At 40.4% G+C, this 21,047-nt stretch overlaps 2 protein-coding genes across 2 annotated transcripts; both read left to right on the top strand.

The window, feature by feature from the left end:
- Positions 1-2,371: 2,371 nt before the first annotated feature.
- Positions 2,372-12,077, top strand: gnb3b (guanine nucleotide binding protein (G protein), beta polypeptide 3b). The gene is made up of 9 exons (XM_082521122.1): positions 2,372-2,614; positions 4,795-4,908; positions 6,592-6,737; positions 7,340-7,403; positions 8,218-8,374; positions 8,483-8,549; positions 9,480-9,681; positions 9,830-10,046; positions 11,072-12,077. The coding sequence occupies exons 2-9, from the start codon at positions 4,840-4,842 to the stop codon at positions 11,176-11,178; spliced, it is 1,029 nt and encodes a 342-aa protein (XP_082377248.1). The 5' UTR covers positions 2,372-2,614; positions 4,795-4,839; the 3' UTR covers positions 11,179-12,077.
- Positions 12,078-14,737: 2,660 nt separating this feature from the next.
- tpi1a (triosephosphate isomerase 1a) lies at positions 14,738-20,853 on the top strand. The gene is made up of 7 exons (XM_082522743.1): positions 14,738-14,994; positions 16,313-16,436; positions 17,567-17,666; positions 17,840-17,957; positions 19,194-19,279; positions 19,737-19,824; positions 19,977-20,853. The coding sequence occupies exons 1-7, from the start codon at positions 14,883-14,885 to the stop codon at positions 20,093-20,095; spliced, it is 747 nt and encodes a 248-aa protein (XP_082378869.1). The 5' UTR covers positions 14,738-14,882; the 3' UTR covers positions 20,096-20,853.
- The last annotated feature ends 194 nt before the right edge of the window (positions 20,854-21,047 follow it).

Genomic DNA, 21,047 nt, shown 5'->3' with positions numbered 1-21,047 from the left:
TTTATTTTCTACACAGGCAGAGAAAGAACAAAAGGAGATTTACAAATCAATTTACAAATTCACCTCCAGCTGTGAGCACATCCCTGTAGATTTGTCTCAGGCGTCACGTCTAAATGGATTTAAAAGAGATCTGAAAAAGTTTACAAAAACATTTTCTTAAGTGCCGAGTGTATTCTTCATATTGCATATAATATACTTGATTATATTGTTCCTGAAAGGCTTTCCTGTCTTTCTTAAGGACACCTAGTGTTGATAGTTGGTTCACAAAGGCCATTAAAACTTTGTTTGACTTGTTAAGAAAAAACAAGCACTGCTGCATAACACTGATGTTGCTGTGTGACATCATCAGACCAGATCCTAAACCTGTTGCATCAACTGCTTAAAACAGGACACCGCCCGAGGTGAAGCTTAAGCTAGAAGTCCTCATTAGAGGAGGCCGTCGAACGTCATTGTTGATTTCAGCACGCACCTATGACCATAGAGGATGGATTACCTGGATATTTAACCAATAGGATGTGAGTTGCAACTTGGAGTGAAGTAACTGGACTACATTTGCAGAGCAGAGTTGTAAACAGTTTCCAAGTGTTTAAACATGTTCAGCAGACACTGGAACGCTGTCAGTAAGAAACAGCTGAGCTTAAAAGTGTCATGACAGGATCAAACTTCAGTCACTGTTTGCTGTGCAAATGACCGTCTGTCAACACACATGCTTGTTAAATGTTTTATAAAAACAGGCGTAAGCTTAAAATATTTCACATGAAATCACTTCAAGGGAAAAGTCAGTTTGGAAAGTGAATAATTGAAGTACTCATTTGCAGAACATCAAGCCCCGTGATAATAAAACATATGTGGTAAATAAGTAGTTTAGTGGCTTATTTCAAGTCAAGACAAACCATAAAAACAAACTACAGAATACAACGCCTCCCCGTAGCAGAAATAAACAAAACGTTTTGGTGTCTGTAGACAGTTATACATTTTAATTGTTGAGGATAGTTTTAACCCTGGCTGTTTGCAGAGCAAATCACTCATTTGTGGCATCAGTGCTGTTGGAGGGTTTTTAATTATCTGACAAATAATGTGGCTCGTTGTGCTGTAACTGGACAAGAAGTAAGAGATTAGTTCTTGTTTTATATTTGCATGTGTCAGTGTCACAGCTGTCTGCATCTGTGCACTGCATTCATACAGTTTACAGGTGATGCACTAGTTGACTATGTTAGCATCCCAACGTGGGCACAGCCCGTGTGCTCACTCTGACCTCTGACCTTCTTCTGGATTGAATGAGGGGACTGATCTAAAGGAAGTTTTCTATCCCCAGTTTTCTTGGATAAAAATCATGGAACTTTGCCCTGAAGCTGCAAGTCTAATTAAAAGATGCTAAGAGGGCGGAGCCAAGATCAGCTCACGTGGAAGACGAGTACCTGCTCTGCAGGACACGACCCAAAACCTCTCCCATGTTCTCTCTCAGTGTCTGCATCCAAACAGATCTAATGTCCTGCTCTCCTGCACGTCTGTCTACTGCTGATTTTATTTTATTTTTTCCCATATAGTAAAGGAGAAAGACTGCTTGATTTGAAGAATTGAATCTTTATAAGGAACTTGAATCTCTTCCAGTCTTGAAATAAAAATGCAGCATCAAAGTTTTAAATTTTGAGACAAAACCTTTGACTCTTGATCCACTTTCCGTCCGTGCCTTTGCTGTGTGTCAGGTGTGACGCGCGTTCAGCCTGACCTGCTCTAATTCCCTAATGAGATTGCCCGTCCCCGGATATCCTATTAGACCCTGATTAACTGGGCTCAGCTCATTAGCTCCGACAAACCAATTCACCCCTCCTGTAAACCTCCGCCTCAGTCCATCTCTCCATTCCTGCGCCCGCATCCAAAAACATGCAGTGCAATGTCAGGAATCAAGGCACCAATGTCACCTCTCTGCAACCACAGGGCATTCAAAGCATACGTACCAATGCACCAATTAATAAAACTACTTTGTGGATGGGTTAAAAAAGAACAAACAGCTGTGGAAATTAAAATGAACATTTTTAACTGGCGTTGCCTTATATTTTGTTGAACCTTTAATAGGATAAATTAAACACAAGAAGAAACCACTGCTCTGTTCGTGGAACCAACTTTGTGCTCTGAAGAGTTCCCATCTTCCTGCTTTAGACAAATCTCTGTGTTTGTCTTTCTTTCCTTTAGTTTACTCTTGTGCTATGACATCTGTTCCCTTCCTCTTCTTGTCTTGTTCTTGGATTTCTTCACCTCTTCTCATCTTTTGACCTCATAACCTGATTTTCTCCCTTCAATTGCTTTACCTACCTCCTCTCGCCACGCTCCCTTTCCTTTTTCCTCTCTCTCTCCTTCCCTATTTCCATCATTGAGCCTTATCCCTTCATCACTTATCTCCTTCATCCCCTCCAATCCTCATCTGTTCGTCACCGTGGAGGAAGGCTCAGACTTTTTCACTAGTACAGCCACTAGCAGTCAGCCGGTGGGAGAGCATCAGAGGAGCCAGCGAGCAGGTTGTGCACCCTGTAGAGCTGTGGAAGCTGAAACGGCTCAAAGGGGGAACACAGGTGTCTGCGATCGGGATCTGCACAGGTGCAGAAAAAGAGAAAAGGTGAGTTTCAGCATTTCTGGTGCTTCTTTGTGACAGTTTAAAGTTAAGGAATGCTGCTGGGGAACAGTTGGAGCTGCTTTGAGTCAGCTGTGGGGACTCATCATCTTTCTTTGTCACCGTTTGAAGAAAAAAAGTGGAGTTCTGCTTTTTATTATTTGGAAGAACAGGAAGTGAACTTTTGCAGTGCTGTGCTACCAAAGCAAAAAGTGATCAGCAACTTTGGGGATTTTCTGTATTTTCTAACACATGATTTGATCAAATTCAGGATATTTGACCAATGCAACTTGAGTTAAGTCATCAATTTCTTTCAAACAACAGAATAACTTGTCACTGCATCCTTAAACCCTCTGAAGGTGATCTTTGGATTGTAGCAACTCTGCCAAAGAGGATTGGAGCTTGAGGTGGAGCAGCAGTAAGCTGCAGCCTGGTCGGTCACAAAGAGCTAAACCTCATCCAGCTCACTTTGTTTGTGGAAATCTTTGGTGGTAGCAGGTGGTCTGCTAATCAGATGGCTCAGTCCATGAGTGTAATGAGTCAACTCATGACTCCTCCAGTCTGCACATTAAAGTGTGCGTGCAAGAATAACACACTGACAGGAGGTTGTGGTGTTAAGTTGTCCTTATAGTGGTGGAGAGTGGTGTAATAAGGTTTCAGATTTTCACTGGCTTTAAGCTCTGGAAAATGGCCGCATGTGTTTCATTCACATGTTGAACAATAAGTGCACCTCAAATGAATAAACAGGACAGTAGAGGAGGAGCAGTTTTTGGTCTTGACTCTAACAGAAGCTCCATTTCTTCTATTGTCCACGCCGCAGTCCCTCCCTCTCACTCTGATCTCAGGGTAAAGAGCAGTCAGCAATCAGATGACAGGAGATTTGACCGCTAAAGCTTCTCTTAAGCTCTCCTGCAGGGATTTAAAGTCCTGTAGAAACCCATCCCAAACTCCCCTCACCTCTGCCCCCACCATATCCTCGACCTTCCATAGTCTATGTGCAGCTGCTACCTGCACATAGACTGATGCAACCGATCACTTGTACTAATCAGTGGACGTTTATTCTTAATCATGTCTCCGTCTTCTGTAAAAGCTCCTGCATGTTCCTGTGTGACTACTGTGCAAGCTCTACTTATGGTTTGTGACTAACAAGTCAGGCAAGGTTAAAACTGTAGCACAACTCTGGAAGTTTTAATATTCCTCACTGGAATCTCTGTGTTTTGCATTAGCAGTAATTTTTACCTCACTCATGGGGGTTCAGGCTTTTAGCTCGATAGTTTGATGATGTGCAGAAACGTGCACACAGTTAATCGGTGTTCAGTTAGTCAGTCATCAGCATCCTGTTACAGAGTATTAGCCGAACACTTATTGTAAACACTAAGTTTCAAAGTAAAAGAACAAACCAAGAAAAACGATGACACTGATTGGAAATAACAGCTTTTCTTTTATTGTTGTTTGTTTTTTCAGCTTCTGACCGTTAACTTTTAGCTGTTTGACCTTGATGTTGGTGATGTAACATGATGTAACCTGAGGGTTTAAAGTTTTACACTGGAAGGGTGTTGGTGAGGTCAAAATGGACACTGAAGTTAAGGCAACCATAAATTCCTTACAAGGAAGATTCAACACTGATCCAACTCTTTAAAACCATAAAGAATAAAAGGAGTCAGTAAAAACTAAAGACGTGTATTTTATCCTCTAAATCACGCAAAAATAAATGTACTAAGTGCCCTTTAGACCTTTAGAGTAATGTAATTGCTTCCTTCTTTCCTAAGTCCTACACATCTATCCTTCATTCCTCTTGTCCTCTTTTACCCATTGTTGATTCTGTGCCGTCTTCTTTAATACTTCTAAACGGTTCCCTTCCTCTCTTTGTTCAGGGACAGCTGACACCTGAGTGTCTAATTGTTTCTGTAGACTTGGTGGTGCAACAAGAATCGAAGCGTTCCAGTTCAGGAATCAGGGTCACTGAGTGGTACCTACTTTATTTCACAGCAGGGTCAAACGTGAGGATACGTTTGGCTGGGAGTCATTCCACTAACAGCATTAACATCTTTCACAATGAGCTGCAACAAACATCCAAACATTGCTGTCTGTGCAAATATGTCTAGTCCACACGTGGACTTCAGAATATTTTCCAAGTAAATAATTATATTTTTTTTGTGTTTTTCCCCATTTCCTATTCCTCTCAGTGTCGCTTGGTTTTTCATCAGTAACATCAACAAACAACTCTCGCCATGGCAGCTGAGAAGGCTGAAATGGATGCACTGAAAAAGGAGTGTGATGGCCTCCGTGCACAGATTGAGGTGAGCGTTTCTTGTGGGAGGAAGTTCCAGGTGTTTTTATCTTCAACACCATAAAAACAATCCTGATTTCACCCCCGTGACACCATATTTTTCATATTATCTAGCGTGTATATTAATGTTATTGTATTTATTTAACACTAACCTCAAGTAATCAGTCTTTCTCCATCCGTCACGTGACAGATATGCATGTAATCTTTTAAGATAAGATAAGATAAGATAAGATAACTCTTTATTGTCATTGCACAGTCATACATAGTACAGTAGTACAATGAAATTGGAAAAACTGTCCTACGTCGGCACTACATATAACACAACACGACACGATATGACACATCACAACGTAACAAACAACACAACACAGTATATTAACTTAGTATAAAAAAGAAGAATAAGTGTATGTGTATTGCACACTGTTATTATTGCACATTAATTATTATTGCACCTTGTTATAAATATAAATATTATTGTTATCGTTTTAAACATTGTAAACTCCCCCTAAAAAGTCCAGGGAGGTAGCCAGTCAGGTCAGCTATTTACATTGATCAGGGCTATTGCCCTGTTGTAAAAGCTGTCCTTGAGTCTATTTGTTCGGGACCTCAGCAGCCTGAACCTCCTGCCAGACGGCAGCAGCTTAAACACCCGGTGTCCTGGGTGTGTGCAGTCCCGTAGGATGCTGCGTGCCCTCTTGAGACAGCGAGTGCTGTACAGGTCCTTCAGGGAGGGAAGAGGATGTCCAATGATTTTTTGGGCCATGTTGATGACCCTCTGGAGTGCCTTTCTGTGTGCTGTGGTGCAGCTGGAGAACCACACACCGATGCAATATGTCAGCACACTTTCAATGGAGCAGCGGTAGAAGACGGTCAGCAGCTCCTTCTTCAGGTCCATTTTTCTGAGGATTCTCAGAAAGTGGAGACGCTGTTGGGCCTTCTTTAAGACCGCAGAGGTGTTAGAGCTCCATTGGAGGTCCATTGGAGGTCTTTTGATATTCAATTCAATTCAGTTTTATTTATATAGCGCCAAATCACAACAGCAGTCGCCTCGAGGCGCTTTATATTGTACAGTAGATACAGAGAAAAACCCAACAACCATTTGACCCCCTATGAGCAGCACTTTGGCAACAGTGGGAAGGAAAAACTTCCTTTTAACAGGAAGAAACTCAGCTCAGGGAGGGGCGGGGCCATCTGCTACGACTGATTGGGATGAGAGAAGGAAGACAGGATAAAGACATGCTGTGGAAGAGAGACAGAGGTTAATAACAGATATGATTCAATGCAGAGAGGTCTGTTAACACATAGACACATGTGTATATACATACATATCTGTCTGTCTGAGTCACTGTAAGTTCAAAACAACAGGAAAATGTTCAGGATGGCCTTAATAATCATATTTATTTAAACATGTTTCACTAGACAGGTAAAAACTAATAATTATAGAGGATGGACCCATGGTGCTTATATTACCCTTGTGAAGAGGTTTCTTTTGATTGCAGATCTTACTTACTCTTAGTTTTTCCTTTATAATTTGTGGAGGTTAATTCGCCTTAGTGGAGGACTTAGTGGACCTCCTTCCTTTTTCCTAATGCTAGAATTGCTGTGATGCCATCACAGAGGAAAGGAGTGAGGAAAAACACCGACTACACAGTTTTTCTTTTTCCAAACCTGTAATTCTCTGTGTGACCAATAGGCGGCCCGCAAAGCTGTGAATGACGGCAGCATGTCTGCAGCAGCATCAGGGGTGGACTCAGTGGGTCGGGTCCAGCTGAAGCTCAGGAAGACACTCAAGGGTCACCTGGCTAAAATCTATGCCATGCACTGGTCAGCTGACTCCAGGTGAGGATGAAAGGGTGGCACGTTTGTGTAAGAAAAGAGCAGCTCTGTAATCAAATTCAACAATAGGTTGTATATGAATACTCGTTTCATCCCTTTACTTTTTAAAAACCTCTATTTAATGCTTAAAAAACGTAATATGTAAATATAACATCGCCTGTTTGACAGTTTGAAGAAAACACTTGTAATATTAAAGAAATACTGAAATTACCTGATTTATTTGTATGTGCTGTAATGAAAATGAATGTGTGTCTTGAAGATTATAAACTGCTGATTTTTATCCATATTAATGTGTGTGTGTTTTTAATATGTTTGTGACTTTGACATCAGAATTTGCAGGATGCAAACATTAGTTGTGATAACAGCCAAACTATTTCGCATGTGAACAAACTTTAGATGCAGAAACGAGATAAACTCCAGCATACAGTCAATCCATGTGAATTTAAAAGGCACAATAGTTACTGCTACACGACATCTCTTTTCTAACAGCCACAGAAATATTCATCATTAGTGAGACATTATCTCACTGAGATGTTTTTTAAATCTTTAATTTAATGAAGATTGAAGTGCTCTTCAAACACAGTGACACTTCCTTTCTCTCACAGGCAGATGGTCAGTGCATCACAGGATGGAAAGCTGCTCATCTGGGACTGTTTCACAGGGAACAAGGTAGGACTGCATGGGATATGTCATAATTAATCTGAATGTGCAGGCATGTTATTTGTGGAGTGCAATATATAATAGACCAAGTAAAACAAACCACACACAACCTGCAAAATAAGACAAAAACTGCATATTTACTCAATGAAACAATCAGTCATCAACTGCTAATTTCATTTAGTAAGTTAGTACTTTTTAGTTCATGTTCTTTTAGATATATCAACAATGACTAACACAAATGGATAATAACAGAAACTGAGAACAAGTGTTAAAAACAAAAGAAGAGAAGAACAAGGAGAAAATGTTCAATCTGAGCTGGGAGCTCAGTATTTATTTAGTACATCCCAACATAATTAGATTACCCAGTGAGCAGATTTCAGCAGTGAGCTAATTAGCCAATGGATGAGCAAGCTTCACAGTTTAAATTCATTTCTGAGCACCCTTCAAAGCACCCCTGTTTGAGGGTCAGTGCTTTACAGGAGTCCAGAAACAACTGGTCTGTTGTGATGAATCTTCACAAACATTTGTGAAAATCTCTTCATTTACATTTAGCATTTTGTGTGTTTTGACTCTACTTTGACTGTTCATCTGCTTTCCTGCGGTGACTCAGTGAACCTATTTCTAAAGCAGTAAACAAAGATTAATAGTGTCACGATAAGCTTGTTGTTGCTGTTGCAGTGGTTCCTCGCAGGCCTTTAGACCTGAGTGGAAGCACAGACAGCCAACAGGAACATCGTCTCCCCAGCCTTCAAACGCTGTCCATGCTTGTTAAACCGCAGAGCTGCAACCTCCTGGTTGTTTAAACTGAATTCCCTCTTCCCAGTTGGTTGCTGTTCCACTGAAGTCTGCTTGGGTGATGAGTGTCGCCTTCGCCCCTTCTGGTAACCTGGTGGCCAGCGGTGGTCTGGACAACATCTGCACAGTTTACAACATCAAGGCGGCCAGCCCCAAAACCCTCAGAGAGCTGGACGCACACACAGGTGAGGAGGGAGCTTCCTTTAAATGCCTTCAACTTACTTCACAGCATCAAAACCAATGAATGCATGCACAGCCAACCTGAGACGCTCGCAAAACTCTCTCTCGCCCAGGTTACCTGTCTTGCTGCCGTTTCCTTAGCGATAGTGAGATCTTGACAGCCTCCGGTGACACCACCTGGTGAGTTTAAAGTTTGTGTTTCTTAGTGTTTGATGTCAGTCATTTCTATCAACCCACCTAAAGTAGTGAACAAGGGAAAAAGAGCAGCTTTTAAATCAGTATCAAGGCTGTGCATTCTCCCATTAGCCTGAAGGTATTAAAAAAAACCATGACACTTGTTCACCAATCATGTGCTCTATGGTGTCTTCATATTACCACATACTATAGGCAATATTTCTAAAATGTAAAGGGGAAGTGCCTTAAACCTGCACTCTTTCTAATGACCAGTGGGGGGCGGAGCCAGTCGCTGCAAATTGCTGGCCCTCACGTAGCCTGGTTTTGTCCTGTTTTTCCTTCCCACTGTTGCCAAGTGTTTGTACATAGGGTGTCGTCTAATTGTTGGGGCTTTCTCTGCATTATTGTAGGGTCTTTGCCTTACGCTACAAAGCACCTCGAGGTGACTGTTGTGATTTGGTGCTATATAAATTAAATTAAGTTAAATTAAATTAAAAATAAGTCATATTTTATAAAAGTCTATAAGAAAACGACTGTAGTTGTCACTTCATTATGATCCCATGAAACTCTCGCAGTGTGTTTATTGACTAGAACATGTTGTATGGTTCAGAGAAAAATGGACATGTGCACACGGTGTCCTACAGGGCTCGGCCACCGTAGCTACCTGTGTGCATGCCGTGTATTTTATCAGGCAGATGTCTCTAAACAGTTAAGATGGAGATAACATTAATCTCAGATCATTGCTTGAAAATATGAATTAACAAATAAATTAATGTTATTTGTTCATTCATATTAACAAAGATACAAACGAACTTAGAGCTGTCATCAAGAAATTAGATTTGAGGTAAGCTAAAAAGACCTGAGACAGTTAATCAGAACGCCGTCTGGTCTAAAAACCTCTGATTTGTGTCTCTGTCTTCTTCCTCTCATCTTCAGCTGTCTGTGGGACCTGGAGACCGGCAAGCAGAAGTTCAACTTCATCAACCACATTGGGGACTGCATGTCGCTGGCTCTCTCCCCCGACATGAACACCTTCATCTCTGGAGCCTGTGACTCTCTGGCCAAGCTGTGGGATCTGAGGGAAGGCGCCTGCAAGCAGACTTTCTCCGGACACACCAGCGACATTAACGCCATTTCTGTGAGGATATCCCAGAAACTCACGACACACACACACAAATCACACTATTTCTAGTCTATAGGGGGACAGTTGTGGTCTGAAGGCTGCCTTAGCAAAACTATTTCCTCTTGGTTTAAAACTCAAATGCTTCTTCTCGTCCCACTTGTAGTTCTTCCAAAGTGGTAATGCCATCATCACAGGCTCCGATGACTGCCAATGCAAGATGTACGACCTGCGCGCCGACCAGGAGGTGATTTGCTACCAGGACGCCAGCCTGAACGCCGGGGTCACATCTCTGGCTCTCTCCAGCTCAGGCCGCCTTATCTTTGCAGGTTACGATGACTTCAACTGCCACATCTGGGACTCACTGAAGGGAGAGAAAGTCGGTGAGCAGAGTTTATTCAAAATTACTTAAATTTAAATATGTATATCTTGTGGATGGATGGATATCTTAATTTATAGACTTTTAAAAGGGAGCATAGGGAGTGACGTTTTCATTAACGTTGGTGCTCTTCCACATGTCACCTGTAGATGGTGCTGATGCACTATTTTTATGATCTCTTTGCTTCCAACGGAACAGTTCATTAATTTTTTTTCAAAAATGAATATTTTATTTCTTAAAAAAAGAAAATACATTTATTTCCTTTGCTGTTTCCAATTCGTCTCCTAAATTTTTTCATTTACTCTCTTTCCTTGCCGTCATTTTTTTCCTTCCCTTGCTTCCTCTCTTCCCGATGCTGTTTTCCCCTCTTTTTTCTTTTCCTTTCCTTTAATTAATCATTTCCACCATTTTCCCTTTGCTCTTTCTCCTTGTTCCCTTTCTTCTCTGCCATTCTTTTTCTATTTTTCTATTTTTGGTGTTGTTCTGACATGTTGTTCCATTTTGCTGTTTGCTTACACTCCACTCTACTTTCTACAGTCACTTCATGTTATTCCCTTTTTTCCCCAATGTTCTTTCTTCTCGTCTTTAATTCTCCTTCCTTTATGTGCTTCACTCGCTCATCTTTTTCCTTTACTTCCCCTCTTTTCTTGTCTGCTTCCCACTCTTTTCTTTTCCATGTCCTCTCCTTGAATTTCTTCTTTTTCTTTCGTCACTTTCATATGATTTTTTCCCCTCCCTGATTTTTTTGGCCATTTGCTCTTCTTTGCTTTCCTCATATACTTTGTTCTTGTGATGTCTTATTTTTGTTCCACACTTTCTCCTCTGTTTGTACTTTCCACTCTTTTTGTTTTTCATTGACTCATCTTGTGCCTTCTGAGCATCTTTTTTCCTTTTCTTTACTCTCCTTTTAATTTCTCTGTCATAATTACTTTTATTCACTCATCTCCATTGCTTACAACCATGACCTCTTACTTTTCCTTCACTCCTTCTGCACTCTTTCATGTCTTTTATCTTGTTGTACAACACCAGGCGTGCTCTCCGGTCATGACAACAGGGTGAGCTGCACCGGCGTCCCTGATGACGGTATGGGCGTCTGCACAGGATCCTGGGACAGCTTCCTCAAACTGTGGAACTGAGGCGTCCCTGCAGAGAATAACGCCAGGAGACGAAGAAGAAACGGAGCAGGATGAGAGGAGAGGAAAATAGTGGCAGAGAAGTGAGGCTGGAGATTTGGTGCAGATATTTGACCTTCCTCTCTTTCTTTTTCCCGCTCTGCTTCTTCCTCATACATGTATGCAAATTTTAAAAGGTTGCGAATGAGTCATATTGTGCAAATGGCATCAGTTAAACAATGCACGATGCATCCCACTGCATGTACAAGAAAGCTTTACTGTGGATTTATTTGCTGAAAAAAGTAAATCTTAAAAAAAATAGATTATTAATCAAAACGGAGCGGAAAATAAGCTCTTATTGAAAATGATAAAAATCTCTAGATTTTCTGAAAATAACTGAATAAAGAACAGTAAATAATGAAAATATGAAGATAGAGCTACAGATTTATTTTTATTGTCTTCGAGGTCTTTGACCTTTTAAAAGAGCACTGCAATCATCTAGAAGAAAAAGACTGACATGTATATTTATTTATATTTTATAGATTAACACATTAGAAATGTCTATGTACAGAGTCTCTTTGTTGTATCTGATCTGTTTGCTTTTTTGGCTGCACATATTCTGAGTGTGTATTTGTATGGTTGAGCTGCTTTCTCGGGTCCCATATTACCACCAGCTGACTTTGATCCAAGATGGCTGCTTTCCCCACTTCACAGGTAAAAAAAACACTGATGGGCTCGTGGATGATGGTTTGAAGGTGGAACCTGGCTGTGAGAGTGGCTGTAAAACACTCCTGTAAGCTTTCTTTACTCCTCTGGCTTCAGCTGCATTTTGTTGTACTTTTAAACTTGAGCAGTTCCTCTGTACAAAAAAATACAAGATTTCTGTTGGAAATCTTTCTAATAAACATAGAATTCTGCATTAAGACTATGTCAGAGTCTTTTTGTTTCAATGACAAGGTCTGACCTTTAGTTATGAGGGTTAGTTTTAATTTCTTACATTAACATGCACATACAGTCCTCCAGAATCTAGACTGGTCCCTGCAGCTGTTGCTCTCATCATCAGAGGGCAAAAATGCCTGGAGCGGAATCTCATTAGAGGTCAGCACACCTCAGTAATGTGAGTCATACCTGCAAACAGCAGCAGGGTAGACACAGAGATGCTGGTGCAGAAATGAAGCTCTACAGTGAACGAGGAGGTTTGAATTGTCTCCAGACAAAGTGCTGATGTTCTGCATCACATGTACTGGAATCAGAAAATAAGTTAAAGTATGTAACACTGATTTAAACAGAACTTTTCACTGATAAAAACTGCAAAGTGCTTCACAAAAACACAAGAAAAACACAAGTAGATTCATAACATAAAACATCGAATTAATTACAAGCTTGTAAAAGAGTCAGTGGAGTCTCTACAGCACAAAGACAATTTCTCAACTTTGACAGTGAAGCCAACGGCGACTTTTGACCTGATGACCTGTAAGCTCAATGAGGTTAAGATAAGATAAGATAAGATAAGATAGAACTTTATTAATCCCTCGGGTGGGTTCCTCTGGGAAATTCGACTTCCAAAAAAAGCACAGCAACGACCGAAGTTACAGTTACAACGACCGAAGTTACAGTTACAACGACCGAAGTTACAGTTACCTCACGGTGACAGACATACCGAGGGAGTTTGACCATGTAGGACTGATAGGTTTGTAGCATAAACCTATTCGCTGGAACGTTAAGGACAATTTAATTACACAGCAAAGCAAGACACGAGTAGGCAAAGTTCTTTATGTTTCTCATGCACGGGAGAGAAGTGAACAAACGCCGTCCCTTCGCTTGACCCCAGTTGCTCTCATCTGCTCCCCCGTAACACTGCTCTTTTATTGAGGTTACATGAATATGCATAGGTGCATTAGCATACGATGTATACATACACACAAAGAGTACCTTGCCTGTGCGTTGTGTAAGTGTGTGTGTGTGTGTGTGGGGGGGGGGGGGTCAGTGTGTGACCCCATAAAGACTTCCCTAAACCTGCTGGTCTGGAAGTCCAGCAGTTCATCTAAACAAAAGGCACTTAGACTAAAACTGACATATACGTTTATCCTACCATAAAACAATAAGAGAAGGTACGACCTCTCCCATGCTCCCAGGATGTGGGTGTGAATGCCAGAACACTCTGGAATGCACACAAAGCCTTTGCAGACTATTAAGGATCACACATCCTATCACTACACAATCGATTATACACCTCTAAGCATATATGGTTAAATATTTCTAAGCATAAATGACAATCAACAATATAAACCTAACAAGGACCCTAAAAGGAAAAACTAAAACTTTAAAGTAAATTCTAAAATGTACAGTCAACCAATGAAGACAACGACCTGATGGATGGATGACCATGATGAAGGCCACAGGCCGAAACAGCCTTGGTCAAATAATAAAGCTGTTCTTTATACTATAAGTGTTGCTGGAGCTTCAGACCCTTGTTCTTCTCTATGCACTTTGGGCGTCATTGAAGTTGTTCCAGAAAACCTCCATTCTCTTTCAGAAAATCAATGAAGAGAAGCTAAATTAAAAAATATATATATATCATTCAAAAAGTTTAAAAAGCTCACAAAAAGACCACTGCTCACATTACTAAGAAGGTCCTGAGTTCAACTCGCCATCAGGCCAGGGTCTTTCAGCGTGAAGTTTGTGTGGGAACTCTCTGAGTACTCTGACTTCCTCCCATAGACCAAAGACTATTAGTGGGATTAGGCTAACTGGTCATTCTAAATTGCCCATAGGTGGGAATGTGAGTGTGAATGGTTGTCTGTCTCTATGTGTTAGCCCTGCCACAGACTGGCAACCTGTCCGGGGTGTATCCTGCCTCTCCCTGAATTGGACAAGCAGAAGAGAATGGATGGATTTAAGTTATTTAACAAACATAAACGTCATGTAAGGTACGAGTTTTCTGAATAGTCAAAAGTTTGGTACATAAAGGTACAATTTAGCAAAATGTATAATTTAGACAGAATATAATGTTACAGTAATGACTTGCTTGTGATTTTATGGTATTTTTGGCATGATTTTCACAATAAAAACATCCAATTTTTACATATTATGATTGTAAATTTGGAAAATATATTTTCAAGGTATTATAATTACTGTGAACTGAATCAATTAAATATTACTGACCAAAGTAAAATATTGATAACTTTAAAGGAGGTCTGATTATTCCAAGTTCCATCCATTTAAATCCTGTGTAAACGGTTTATTTTACATGATCATCATGCCCAAAGTGATTCACAATAACAATATTACTGAAAATATAAATAACAATAAAATTGTTATATTGTCAACACTCATGTTTGACTTTGTGTCTTTTGTCTCTTTTTATTGGAAAAAATAAAACTGAAAGTAGAGACAACCAGAGAACAGAAACAACGAACAAAAAATGCCACGAGAAGCTTAATGCAAAATCTTAACATTTCTGAGCGGTTTCCATGAGAATACCCCGTGAATGTACGTGTACTTTATACTTTTGCATCCATGGTGGGAAGGACAACTTCTGTACAGCAGGTGGAGGTAACGTCCCGTGAAGCTCTGCGACTGCCTTCATAATCCCACGCAGAAGAAGAAGGACGTTTGCCGGTGTTTGGAGCTGATATTTCTGGCATCACCTGACCTGCACACCGGCCGGACTCCAGATCGACCTCCAGCTCCTCTCCTCACCGGCTACCAGCTAATATTCGCCGGCCATGGCGCTTCGCAAGTTCTTCGTGGGTGGAAACTGGAAGATGAACGGGAACAAAGAGAGTCTTGGAGAGCTCATCAGCACCCTGAACACCGCCAGCCTGCACGACGAGACCGGTAACAGCCCCAGATTATTGCCGGGACCGCTGACTGACTGTGTGTGGCGGTTAGAGGGGATCAATAAAAGCGATTGTGATTGGTGACGTGGGAGGGGCTGACAGAGGAGGAGGGGGGGGGGATGCTGCTGATGCTTCACAGGTGACACAGTGACATTGAAAGTCACGTGATCAGGAGGCGTCACATGAAGGCCTCATTCTCTCACTTCACTTTGAGGAATTAATTTTCTGCCTCTTCGTACTTTTCCCCATCAAATGGAACCTAAATCATGGTTTTTATTGCTGTGCTTGACAGCTGAGGTTAGTCCACTGAGTCTGTGAACAGTCCCTGTGTCTTCACACAGTTCACAGCTTGGGTTCCCTCCACCAGTCAGACATTTTTGAGGCTCATTTGTGTTTTCAGTTTGGTCGTTTTAGAGCGCCTGACTTAAAGTAGACAAAGAACCAAATACTGAACACCAAATCTTTGAATCAAGGATTTTTTTGTACTAATATGCTGTACTCTGACATAAAACTGTGTGATCCAGCAGTTTATTTACTTTTTACACACTGATGTTTTTTGTTGTTGTTGTTTTTTTGTTGCAAAAACAAAGTCTTTAGCCTGTCTTCACACACTCATTCATGCTCATGTAGGCTCAATTACTGAAGAACAAGCCTGCTGCATCACTGAACAACAACATATGCTTATGATAAGGGCTTGTACATAGGAGTGTGCAACTACTCAAATTTTATTCAAGGAGTTTTTAAAACCAGACAATTGAGATAAAGCACTTTTTAAAAATGAATTCTTTTCTTTTGCTTTCACGCAGTCCAGAACAGAACAGATACATATGCATGAAACGATGATTAAAACACACAGTTTCTCTGTGTTAAATAATTATTGACCAAAGTAACCGATTCTCTTTGCTATATTTAAGCAGCTCTGCATTAATTTATTTTCTCTTACAGTGTCTTCATGACTGTTTCTTAATGTCTTTAAAATGAGGCAGGCTGCTGGAGGCGGTTGGTGATGAAAGCAATCGTAATCTTCAGTTAGATGAAATCATTTCAGTCTCCAGCCAGAATCACAGTTTAGCTCTATGTCCATTTAACTGCCTCTCAGGGTCTCCGGATTGTTTCAAATGCAGTAGGTGTTTGTAAATGCAGAATTCAGGTTTTCCCTTCATTTATTCAGGTATAACAGTTGAAAACGATCAGAGCAAAGAAGCATTTACATCAACAATAATGCTCTTAGAGCTTTTACACTGGTTTAACTAATGAATAAAAGTAAAACTCAGACAATCATCACAGCAAACACCAGTCATTCTGTCTGATTTCAGAGGTGGTTTGTGCCGCTCCCTCCATCTACCTGGACTTTGCCCGATCCAATCTGGATCCCAGGATCTCCGTCGCAGCACAGAACTGCTACAAGGTGGCCAAGGGAGCGTTTACTGGAGAGATCAGGTATCTCTCCTAACTCAAATACTTTATATATAATGCTGTGCTCACAGGCATACCCACTCTGTGATCGGCCTTGGGGCGGATATTATTTAATAATAATAATAATGGATACTTTATTGATCCCCATGGGGAAATTACTTGTTTTTCTCTGCATTTGACCCATTCACTCAGTGAAGCAGTGGGCAGCCCACTAAGCAGGCGCCCGGGGAGCAGTGTGTAGGGACGGTACCTTGCTCAGGGGTACCTCAGGGTAGCCGTTAAGTGGATCCGAACCGCCGACCTTCCAATCATGGGGCGACCACTTTACCTACTGAGCTATCCCTGCCCCCAGGGATAGCTGTTATGTTGTACAGGTGCAAACACAGCATCTCCCATTTGCTGTCTCTCTTACACATACACAAACATGCACACACAAAATTTGTGTAAAGATAATATCAATAGAACCATTACAGTTTTTGATCAGCACCACGGACAGCGACCACAGCCAGAGGTTATTATTTAAGCTTGTGCTATAGACTCATAACATCAAGAAAGACAGCTGTAATGTCCATAAACATGGGGCAAAAGAGAGAATCCCATCAGCCACAGGTCCTCACAAACTGACGGGATGGATCACTGCATAACAAACACACTCATTAATAGAGTTTCTTATTCAACAATCAGTTCCAGTGGAGCAGCTTTTAAAGTCTCTCTCTCACATACAAAGTCCTGTTCTTGCTTCTGATTTTTCTCCTTCCTCCACCTTTTTGTTTTGCTTGCTGAGCATAATTTAAACTAGTTGCTCTATGAGACACTCACTGGAAAACAAATTAAATTGTTGACGTCAGCAAGTTTGTGCACATTTTGCACATATGAAAGGAAATAATTTGTTCTTTATTTTTGACTGCTAGTGTTAACTCTTTCACTGAACTAACACAGCTAATCCTTCAACATGTTTGGACTCTCTGCTCACATTGCCTTCATATTAAATAATTTTTTGCTCTTTAAAGAACTTATTTTAACATTGTACTCAACAAAAAACAAACCATCCCTAACAAAAAAAGGAACTTCAAGAGCCAAATTGCATTAAATTTTTTCACGTCAATATACGTAGAGTTGACATGGGCTGTCCTACATGTTTCCTCTCCCTCCAGCCCAGCCATGATCAGGGACTGCGGGGCAGACTGGGTGATCCTGGGACACTCGGAGCGCCGTCATGTGTTTGGGGAAAGTGACGAGCTGATTGGCCAGAAGGTGAGAATCACAGAACTTTCCAATTATCTGGATTTCAAGGGCACATTTCTTTGTAAGAGTTTGCACAACAGAATTTTGTATCAGCATAAAACAGGTTCATATGTTCATCTGATGCCACCACAGTGATGGCAGCTTGTTCGCGCAGGTAGACTCTGACTTTGTTGCCGTTTCAGGTGGCTCATGCTCTGGAGAACGATCTGGGTGTGATCGCCTGCATTGGTGAGAAGCTGGAGGAGCGAGAGGCAGGAACCACCGAAGAAGTCGTCTATGCTCAGACGCAGGTCATTGCAGGTAAATACAAGAGAAATATTAACATTTTTTCTTTGTTTTTTTTTTTTTATTGTAGGCTTTCATGATCTGTTTTTTTTTTTAAGTTTTATTTTAGCTTTTCTGCTTTATATTATTTTTGCATCTTTTTTTATGGCTAAAACTTTGTTTTTACCTTTACAGGAAAAAAAATAAGTCATTCATTTCTCAAGTTTCTTATTCTAATGTTTTATTACTTTATTATTATTATTCATGATTATTGTTGCGCTATTATGTTTGTACTTTTTCTACATATATATGTAAATTTAAAATAATTAGTTATTTACTCAAATATTTCATTTAAACAAAGTTGTAATAACTAATAACGAGATTCATTACATAATATTTTGAAGGAAAACGAGCAGTTTGAAATAAATCGGATGTATTTACACCTTTTTTGTACTATTATGTTCTTTAGATCAAAAGTTTGGTTATTTAATGGTTCAAATGTTTCTCTGATTATGAATAATGACAAAAAACTGTTACAGAAACATAAAAGTGAACTGCTGGATTCTACTCTGTTTTTATTCTGTGCATAAAGATAGAAAAACGAGTTCCTTTTGCTTCTGGATTTGTTCTGTCTGCACTGAGGCTTTACAAGACCTGATTGATGATCTTTTCCCTGGTTCCATCTTGGCCTCCTGTATTCTGCTTCTGTACTGAAAGTAGGCCACGTACTGATTTAAAATGTAAATAGGTCAGTGGTCTCTGCCTTCAACAGACACAGCTGCCTCTGTTAAAGCAGGCTTTGCAGCTTTAAAGCCAACAAAGGTGGAGAACTGATGGCAGCTTGCAGCCGTGGTCTGCTTTTAGGATGTTGCCTGATCAGAAAGGACCTTTTGAGTTTGCATACTAAGGTTTGCTTATTCTTTCTGAAAGGTAGGAAAACCTTTTAAAGAAGAAACACACCAGACAGATTTGTTTTTGAAGAAATGATAACCATGTTAATTATTAAGGTAGAGGTCAGGCATAATCCTGTTTTATGGCATTGTGATGTATGTGAAATGTGGCCTCTCGGCTGATAAACTGTTGTCTTTTCCACCATTATCCTTCCATATTCTTTATACAGACTTTGCAGGTCTTTAACATGATATTGCTGCAGCCCAAATGACTGGCTGCAGGTGGCAGCTGATAAAGCACCTTGAGAATGGATTGTAGATGCGGGTCTGCGATCACACCGTTACTTATCGATGTTTATGCCTGAATGATGTTTGGTTGCAGAGAATGTAAAAGACTGGGGGAATGTCGTGCTGGCATATGAACCTGTTTGGGCCATCGGCACAGGAAAGACAGCCACACCTGAGCAGGTAATACCGCAGCCACATAACTACAAGGCCCATAAGTGAGCACATAAATAATCATAACTTCTCACATTACATCCAGTCCAGTGGGATGTTTAGCCCTATTTCCAATTTTTATCTTTGTCATGTTTTAATATCTAGTTTTACATAACTGCACACACGGGCAAATCGGCTGCACACGTAACATAATTGTTATATGATTTAAGTCTGTGCTCCGTGGAAATGAATCCTGGGAGTTGATTTTGAAGATGTGACTGTTTAATGATTCTGTTTATGAACACAAACTCATTTTTTTCTAGTCTTTTTAGTTTTGCAGTCACATGTGAAAAAGAGAGTTTACACAGGGTATGAAGTATTTTCTGTATGACTTCATCAGTCTCTCATGTTATTGTGCATCGCTTCAATTCATTGAGGTTTGGAGCATTCATTTATGCATAGGTCTCATTTTAATCAATGCATGCAGGCTCAGGAGGTCCACGAGAAGCTGAGGGCGTGGCTCAGAGCAAATGTCTCCGATGATGTGGCCGACTCTGTACGCATCATCTACGGAGGTCAGTGAGCATAACTAAAGCAAACTTTACAGTAGGATTGTGTTAGGTTCAATGATGGTGCAACAATTTCATATACATGAAATAATGGTGTTATTAACATGTACAACCTCTGCAGACGTCACAGGTCGGTTTAATTTTGCCACTCTCTCCAGGTTCGGTCACAGGAGCAAACTGCAGAGAGCTGGCGTCTCAGGGCGATGTGGATGGCTTCCTGGTGGGCGGGGCCTCTCTGAAGCCAGAGTTTGTCGACATCATCAATGCACGTGCATAACAAATGCACAACTACTACAGCAGGATCGATGGAAAACACCCTGCCCTTTAGATCTGCACCGTGTATCACCTTGTTTCTGCAAACTGGGCTGACTGATCCAGTTAAACCAGAGGAGGTTTGCATTCATAAAACAAACCGCATGTTGAATATTTAAACTACTAAATACCTTTAAGAAAAGATGTTTTTCACTCCATTCTTTATTTTCCTGACTTCAATAAATAAGGAAACTTTAGATAATTAAGATTAAAAACTGGAAATCCACTGAGGCATGTGATTCATGTGATCCATGTAAAGTTTCCTTTTAAATTCTTTATTTGCTGCTAAACTGAGGTGAACTTAGAGAATCAGGGGATCGGTCAGCCCAGGCTGCTTCATGTGTTTGACTTTATGTGTCTCACCTAACTGCACTAACTGATACTTTAGGTCTTTAACAAATAAAGTTTCAGACAGAATTTACTTGAAATGATAAAACAAAGATGTCTGCAGGTACTGAGCTGTGAGGAGTTGTGGTTTAACACTGACTGAAGAAATCAGGGAAATAAATGATGCAAGAAGTAAAAAGACAAAATAAATAAATGTGGAAAAAGTGTATTTTATTTTGTGGTTTACTGTCCTTTTCAAATGCTTTTAAAGAAACCTAAATGTGACTTATGAGCAGTTAAAACAAGTTAAAGCATTTTTCCTTTGCATTTATATTTTTTTAGAATAATATTTGATTAGTATAGAATCCTTGAAACTAGTACTTCATAAAAGGTTTTTTTAAAGGGTCATATTGCGTTTTTGTTCTTCTTTTTTAACTCATCATGTCAGACACAAACGTTTTCACTGTTGGCTCTATCACGAGTTCACAACAGAGCTGGCTCCGTTATCATCACAGGAAATCGCTCTGCTTTCTGGGTCTGTGCTGACCGATGTCATATCTGATCAAATACATGTGTTGGTTGACAAGTTG

This window comes from Aulonocara stuartgranti, assembly GCF_965226115.1.
Source record: "Aulonocara stuartgranti genome assembly, chromosome: 22".
In the NCBI taxonomy this organism is placed as follows: domain Eukaryota; kingdom Metazoa; phylum Chordata; class Actinopteri; order Cichliformes; family Cichlidae; genus Aulonocara; species Aulonocara stuartgranti.
This window is presented reverse-complemented; position numbering and strand designations above follow the sequence as displayed.

Excerpts from the sequence above, each read along its gene's own strand:
- tpi1a (XM_082522743.1), top strand. The coding sequence starts at position 14,883 with ATGGCGCTTCGCAAGTTCTTCGTGGGTGGAAACTGGAAGATGAACGGG. Across the intron at positions 14,995-16,312 it reads CAGCCTGCACGACGAGACCG|AGGTGGTTTGTGCCGCTCCC; the intron begins GTAACAGCCCCA and ends GTCTGATTTCAG. Across the intron at positions 17,667-17,839 it reads ACGAGCTGATTGGCCAGAAG|GTGGCTCATGCTCTGGAGAA; the intron begins GTGAGAATCACA and ends TTGCCGTTTCAG.
- gnb3b (XM_082521122.1), top strand. The coding sequence starts at position 4,840 with ATGGCAGCTGAGAAGGCTGAAATGGATGCACTGAAAAAGGAGTGTGAT. Across the intron at positions 8,375-8,482 it reads AGAGCTGGACGCACACACAG|GTTACCTGTCTTGCTGCCGT; the intron begins GTGAGGAGGGAG and ends TCTCTCGCCCAG. Across the intron at positions 10,047-11,071 it reads ACTGAAGGGAGAGAAAGTCG|GCGTGCTCTCCGGTCATGAC; the intron begins GTGAGCAGAGTT and ends GTACAACACCAG.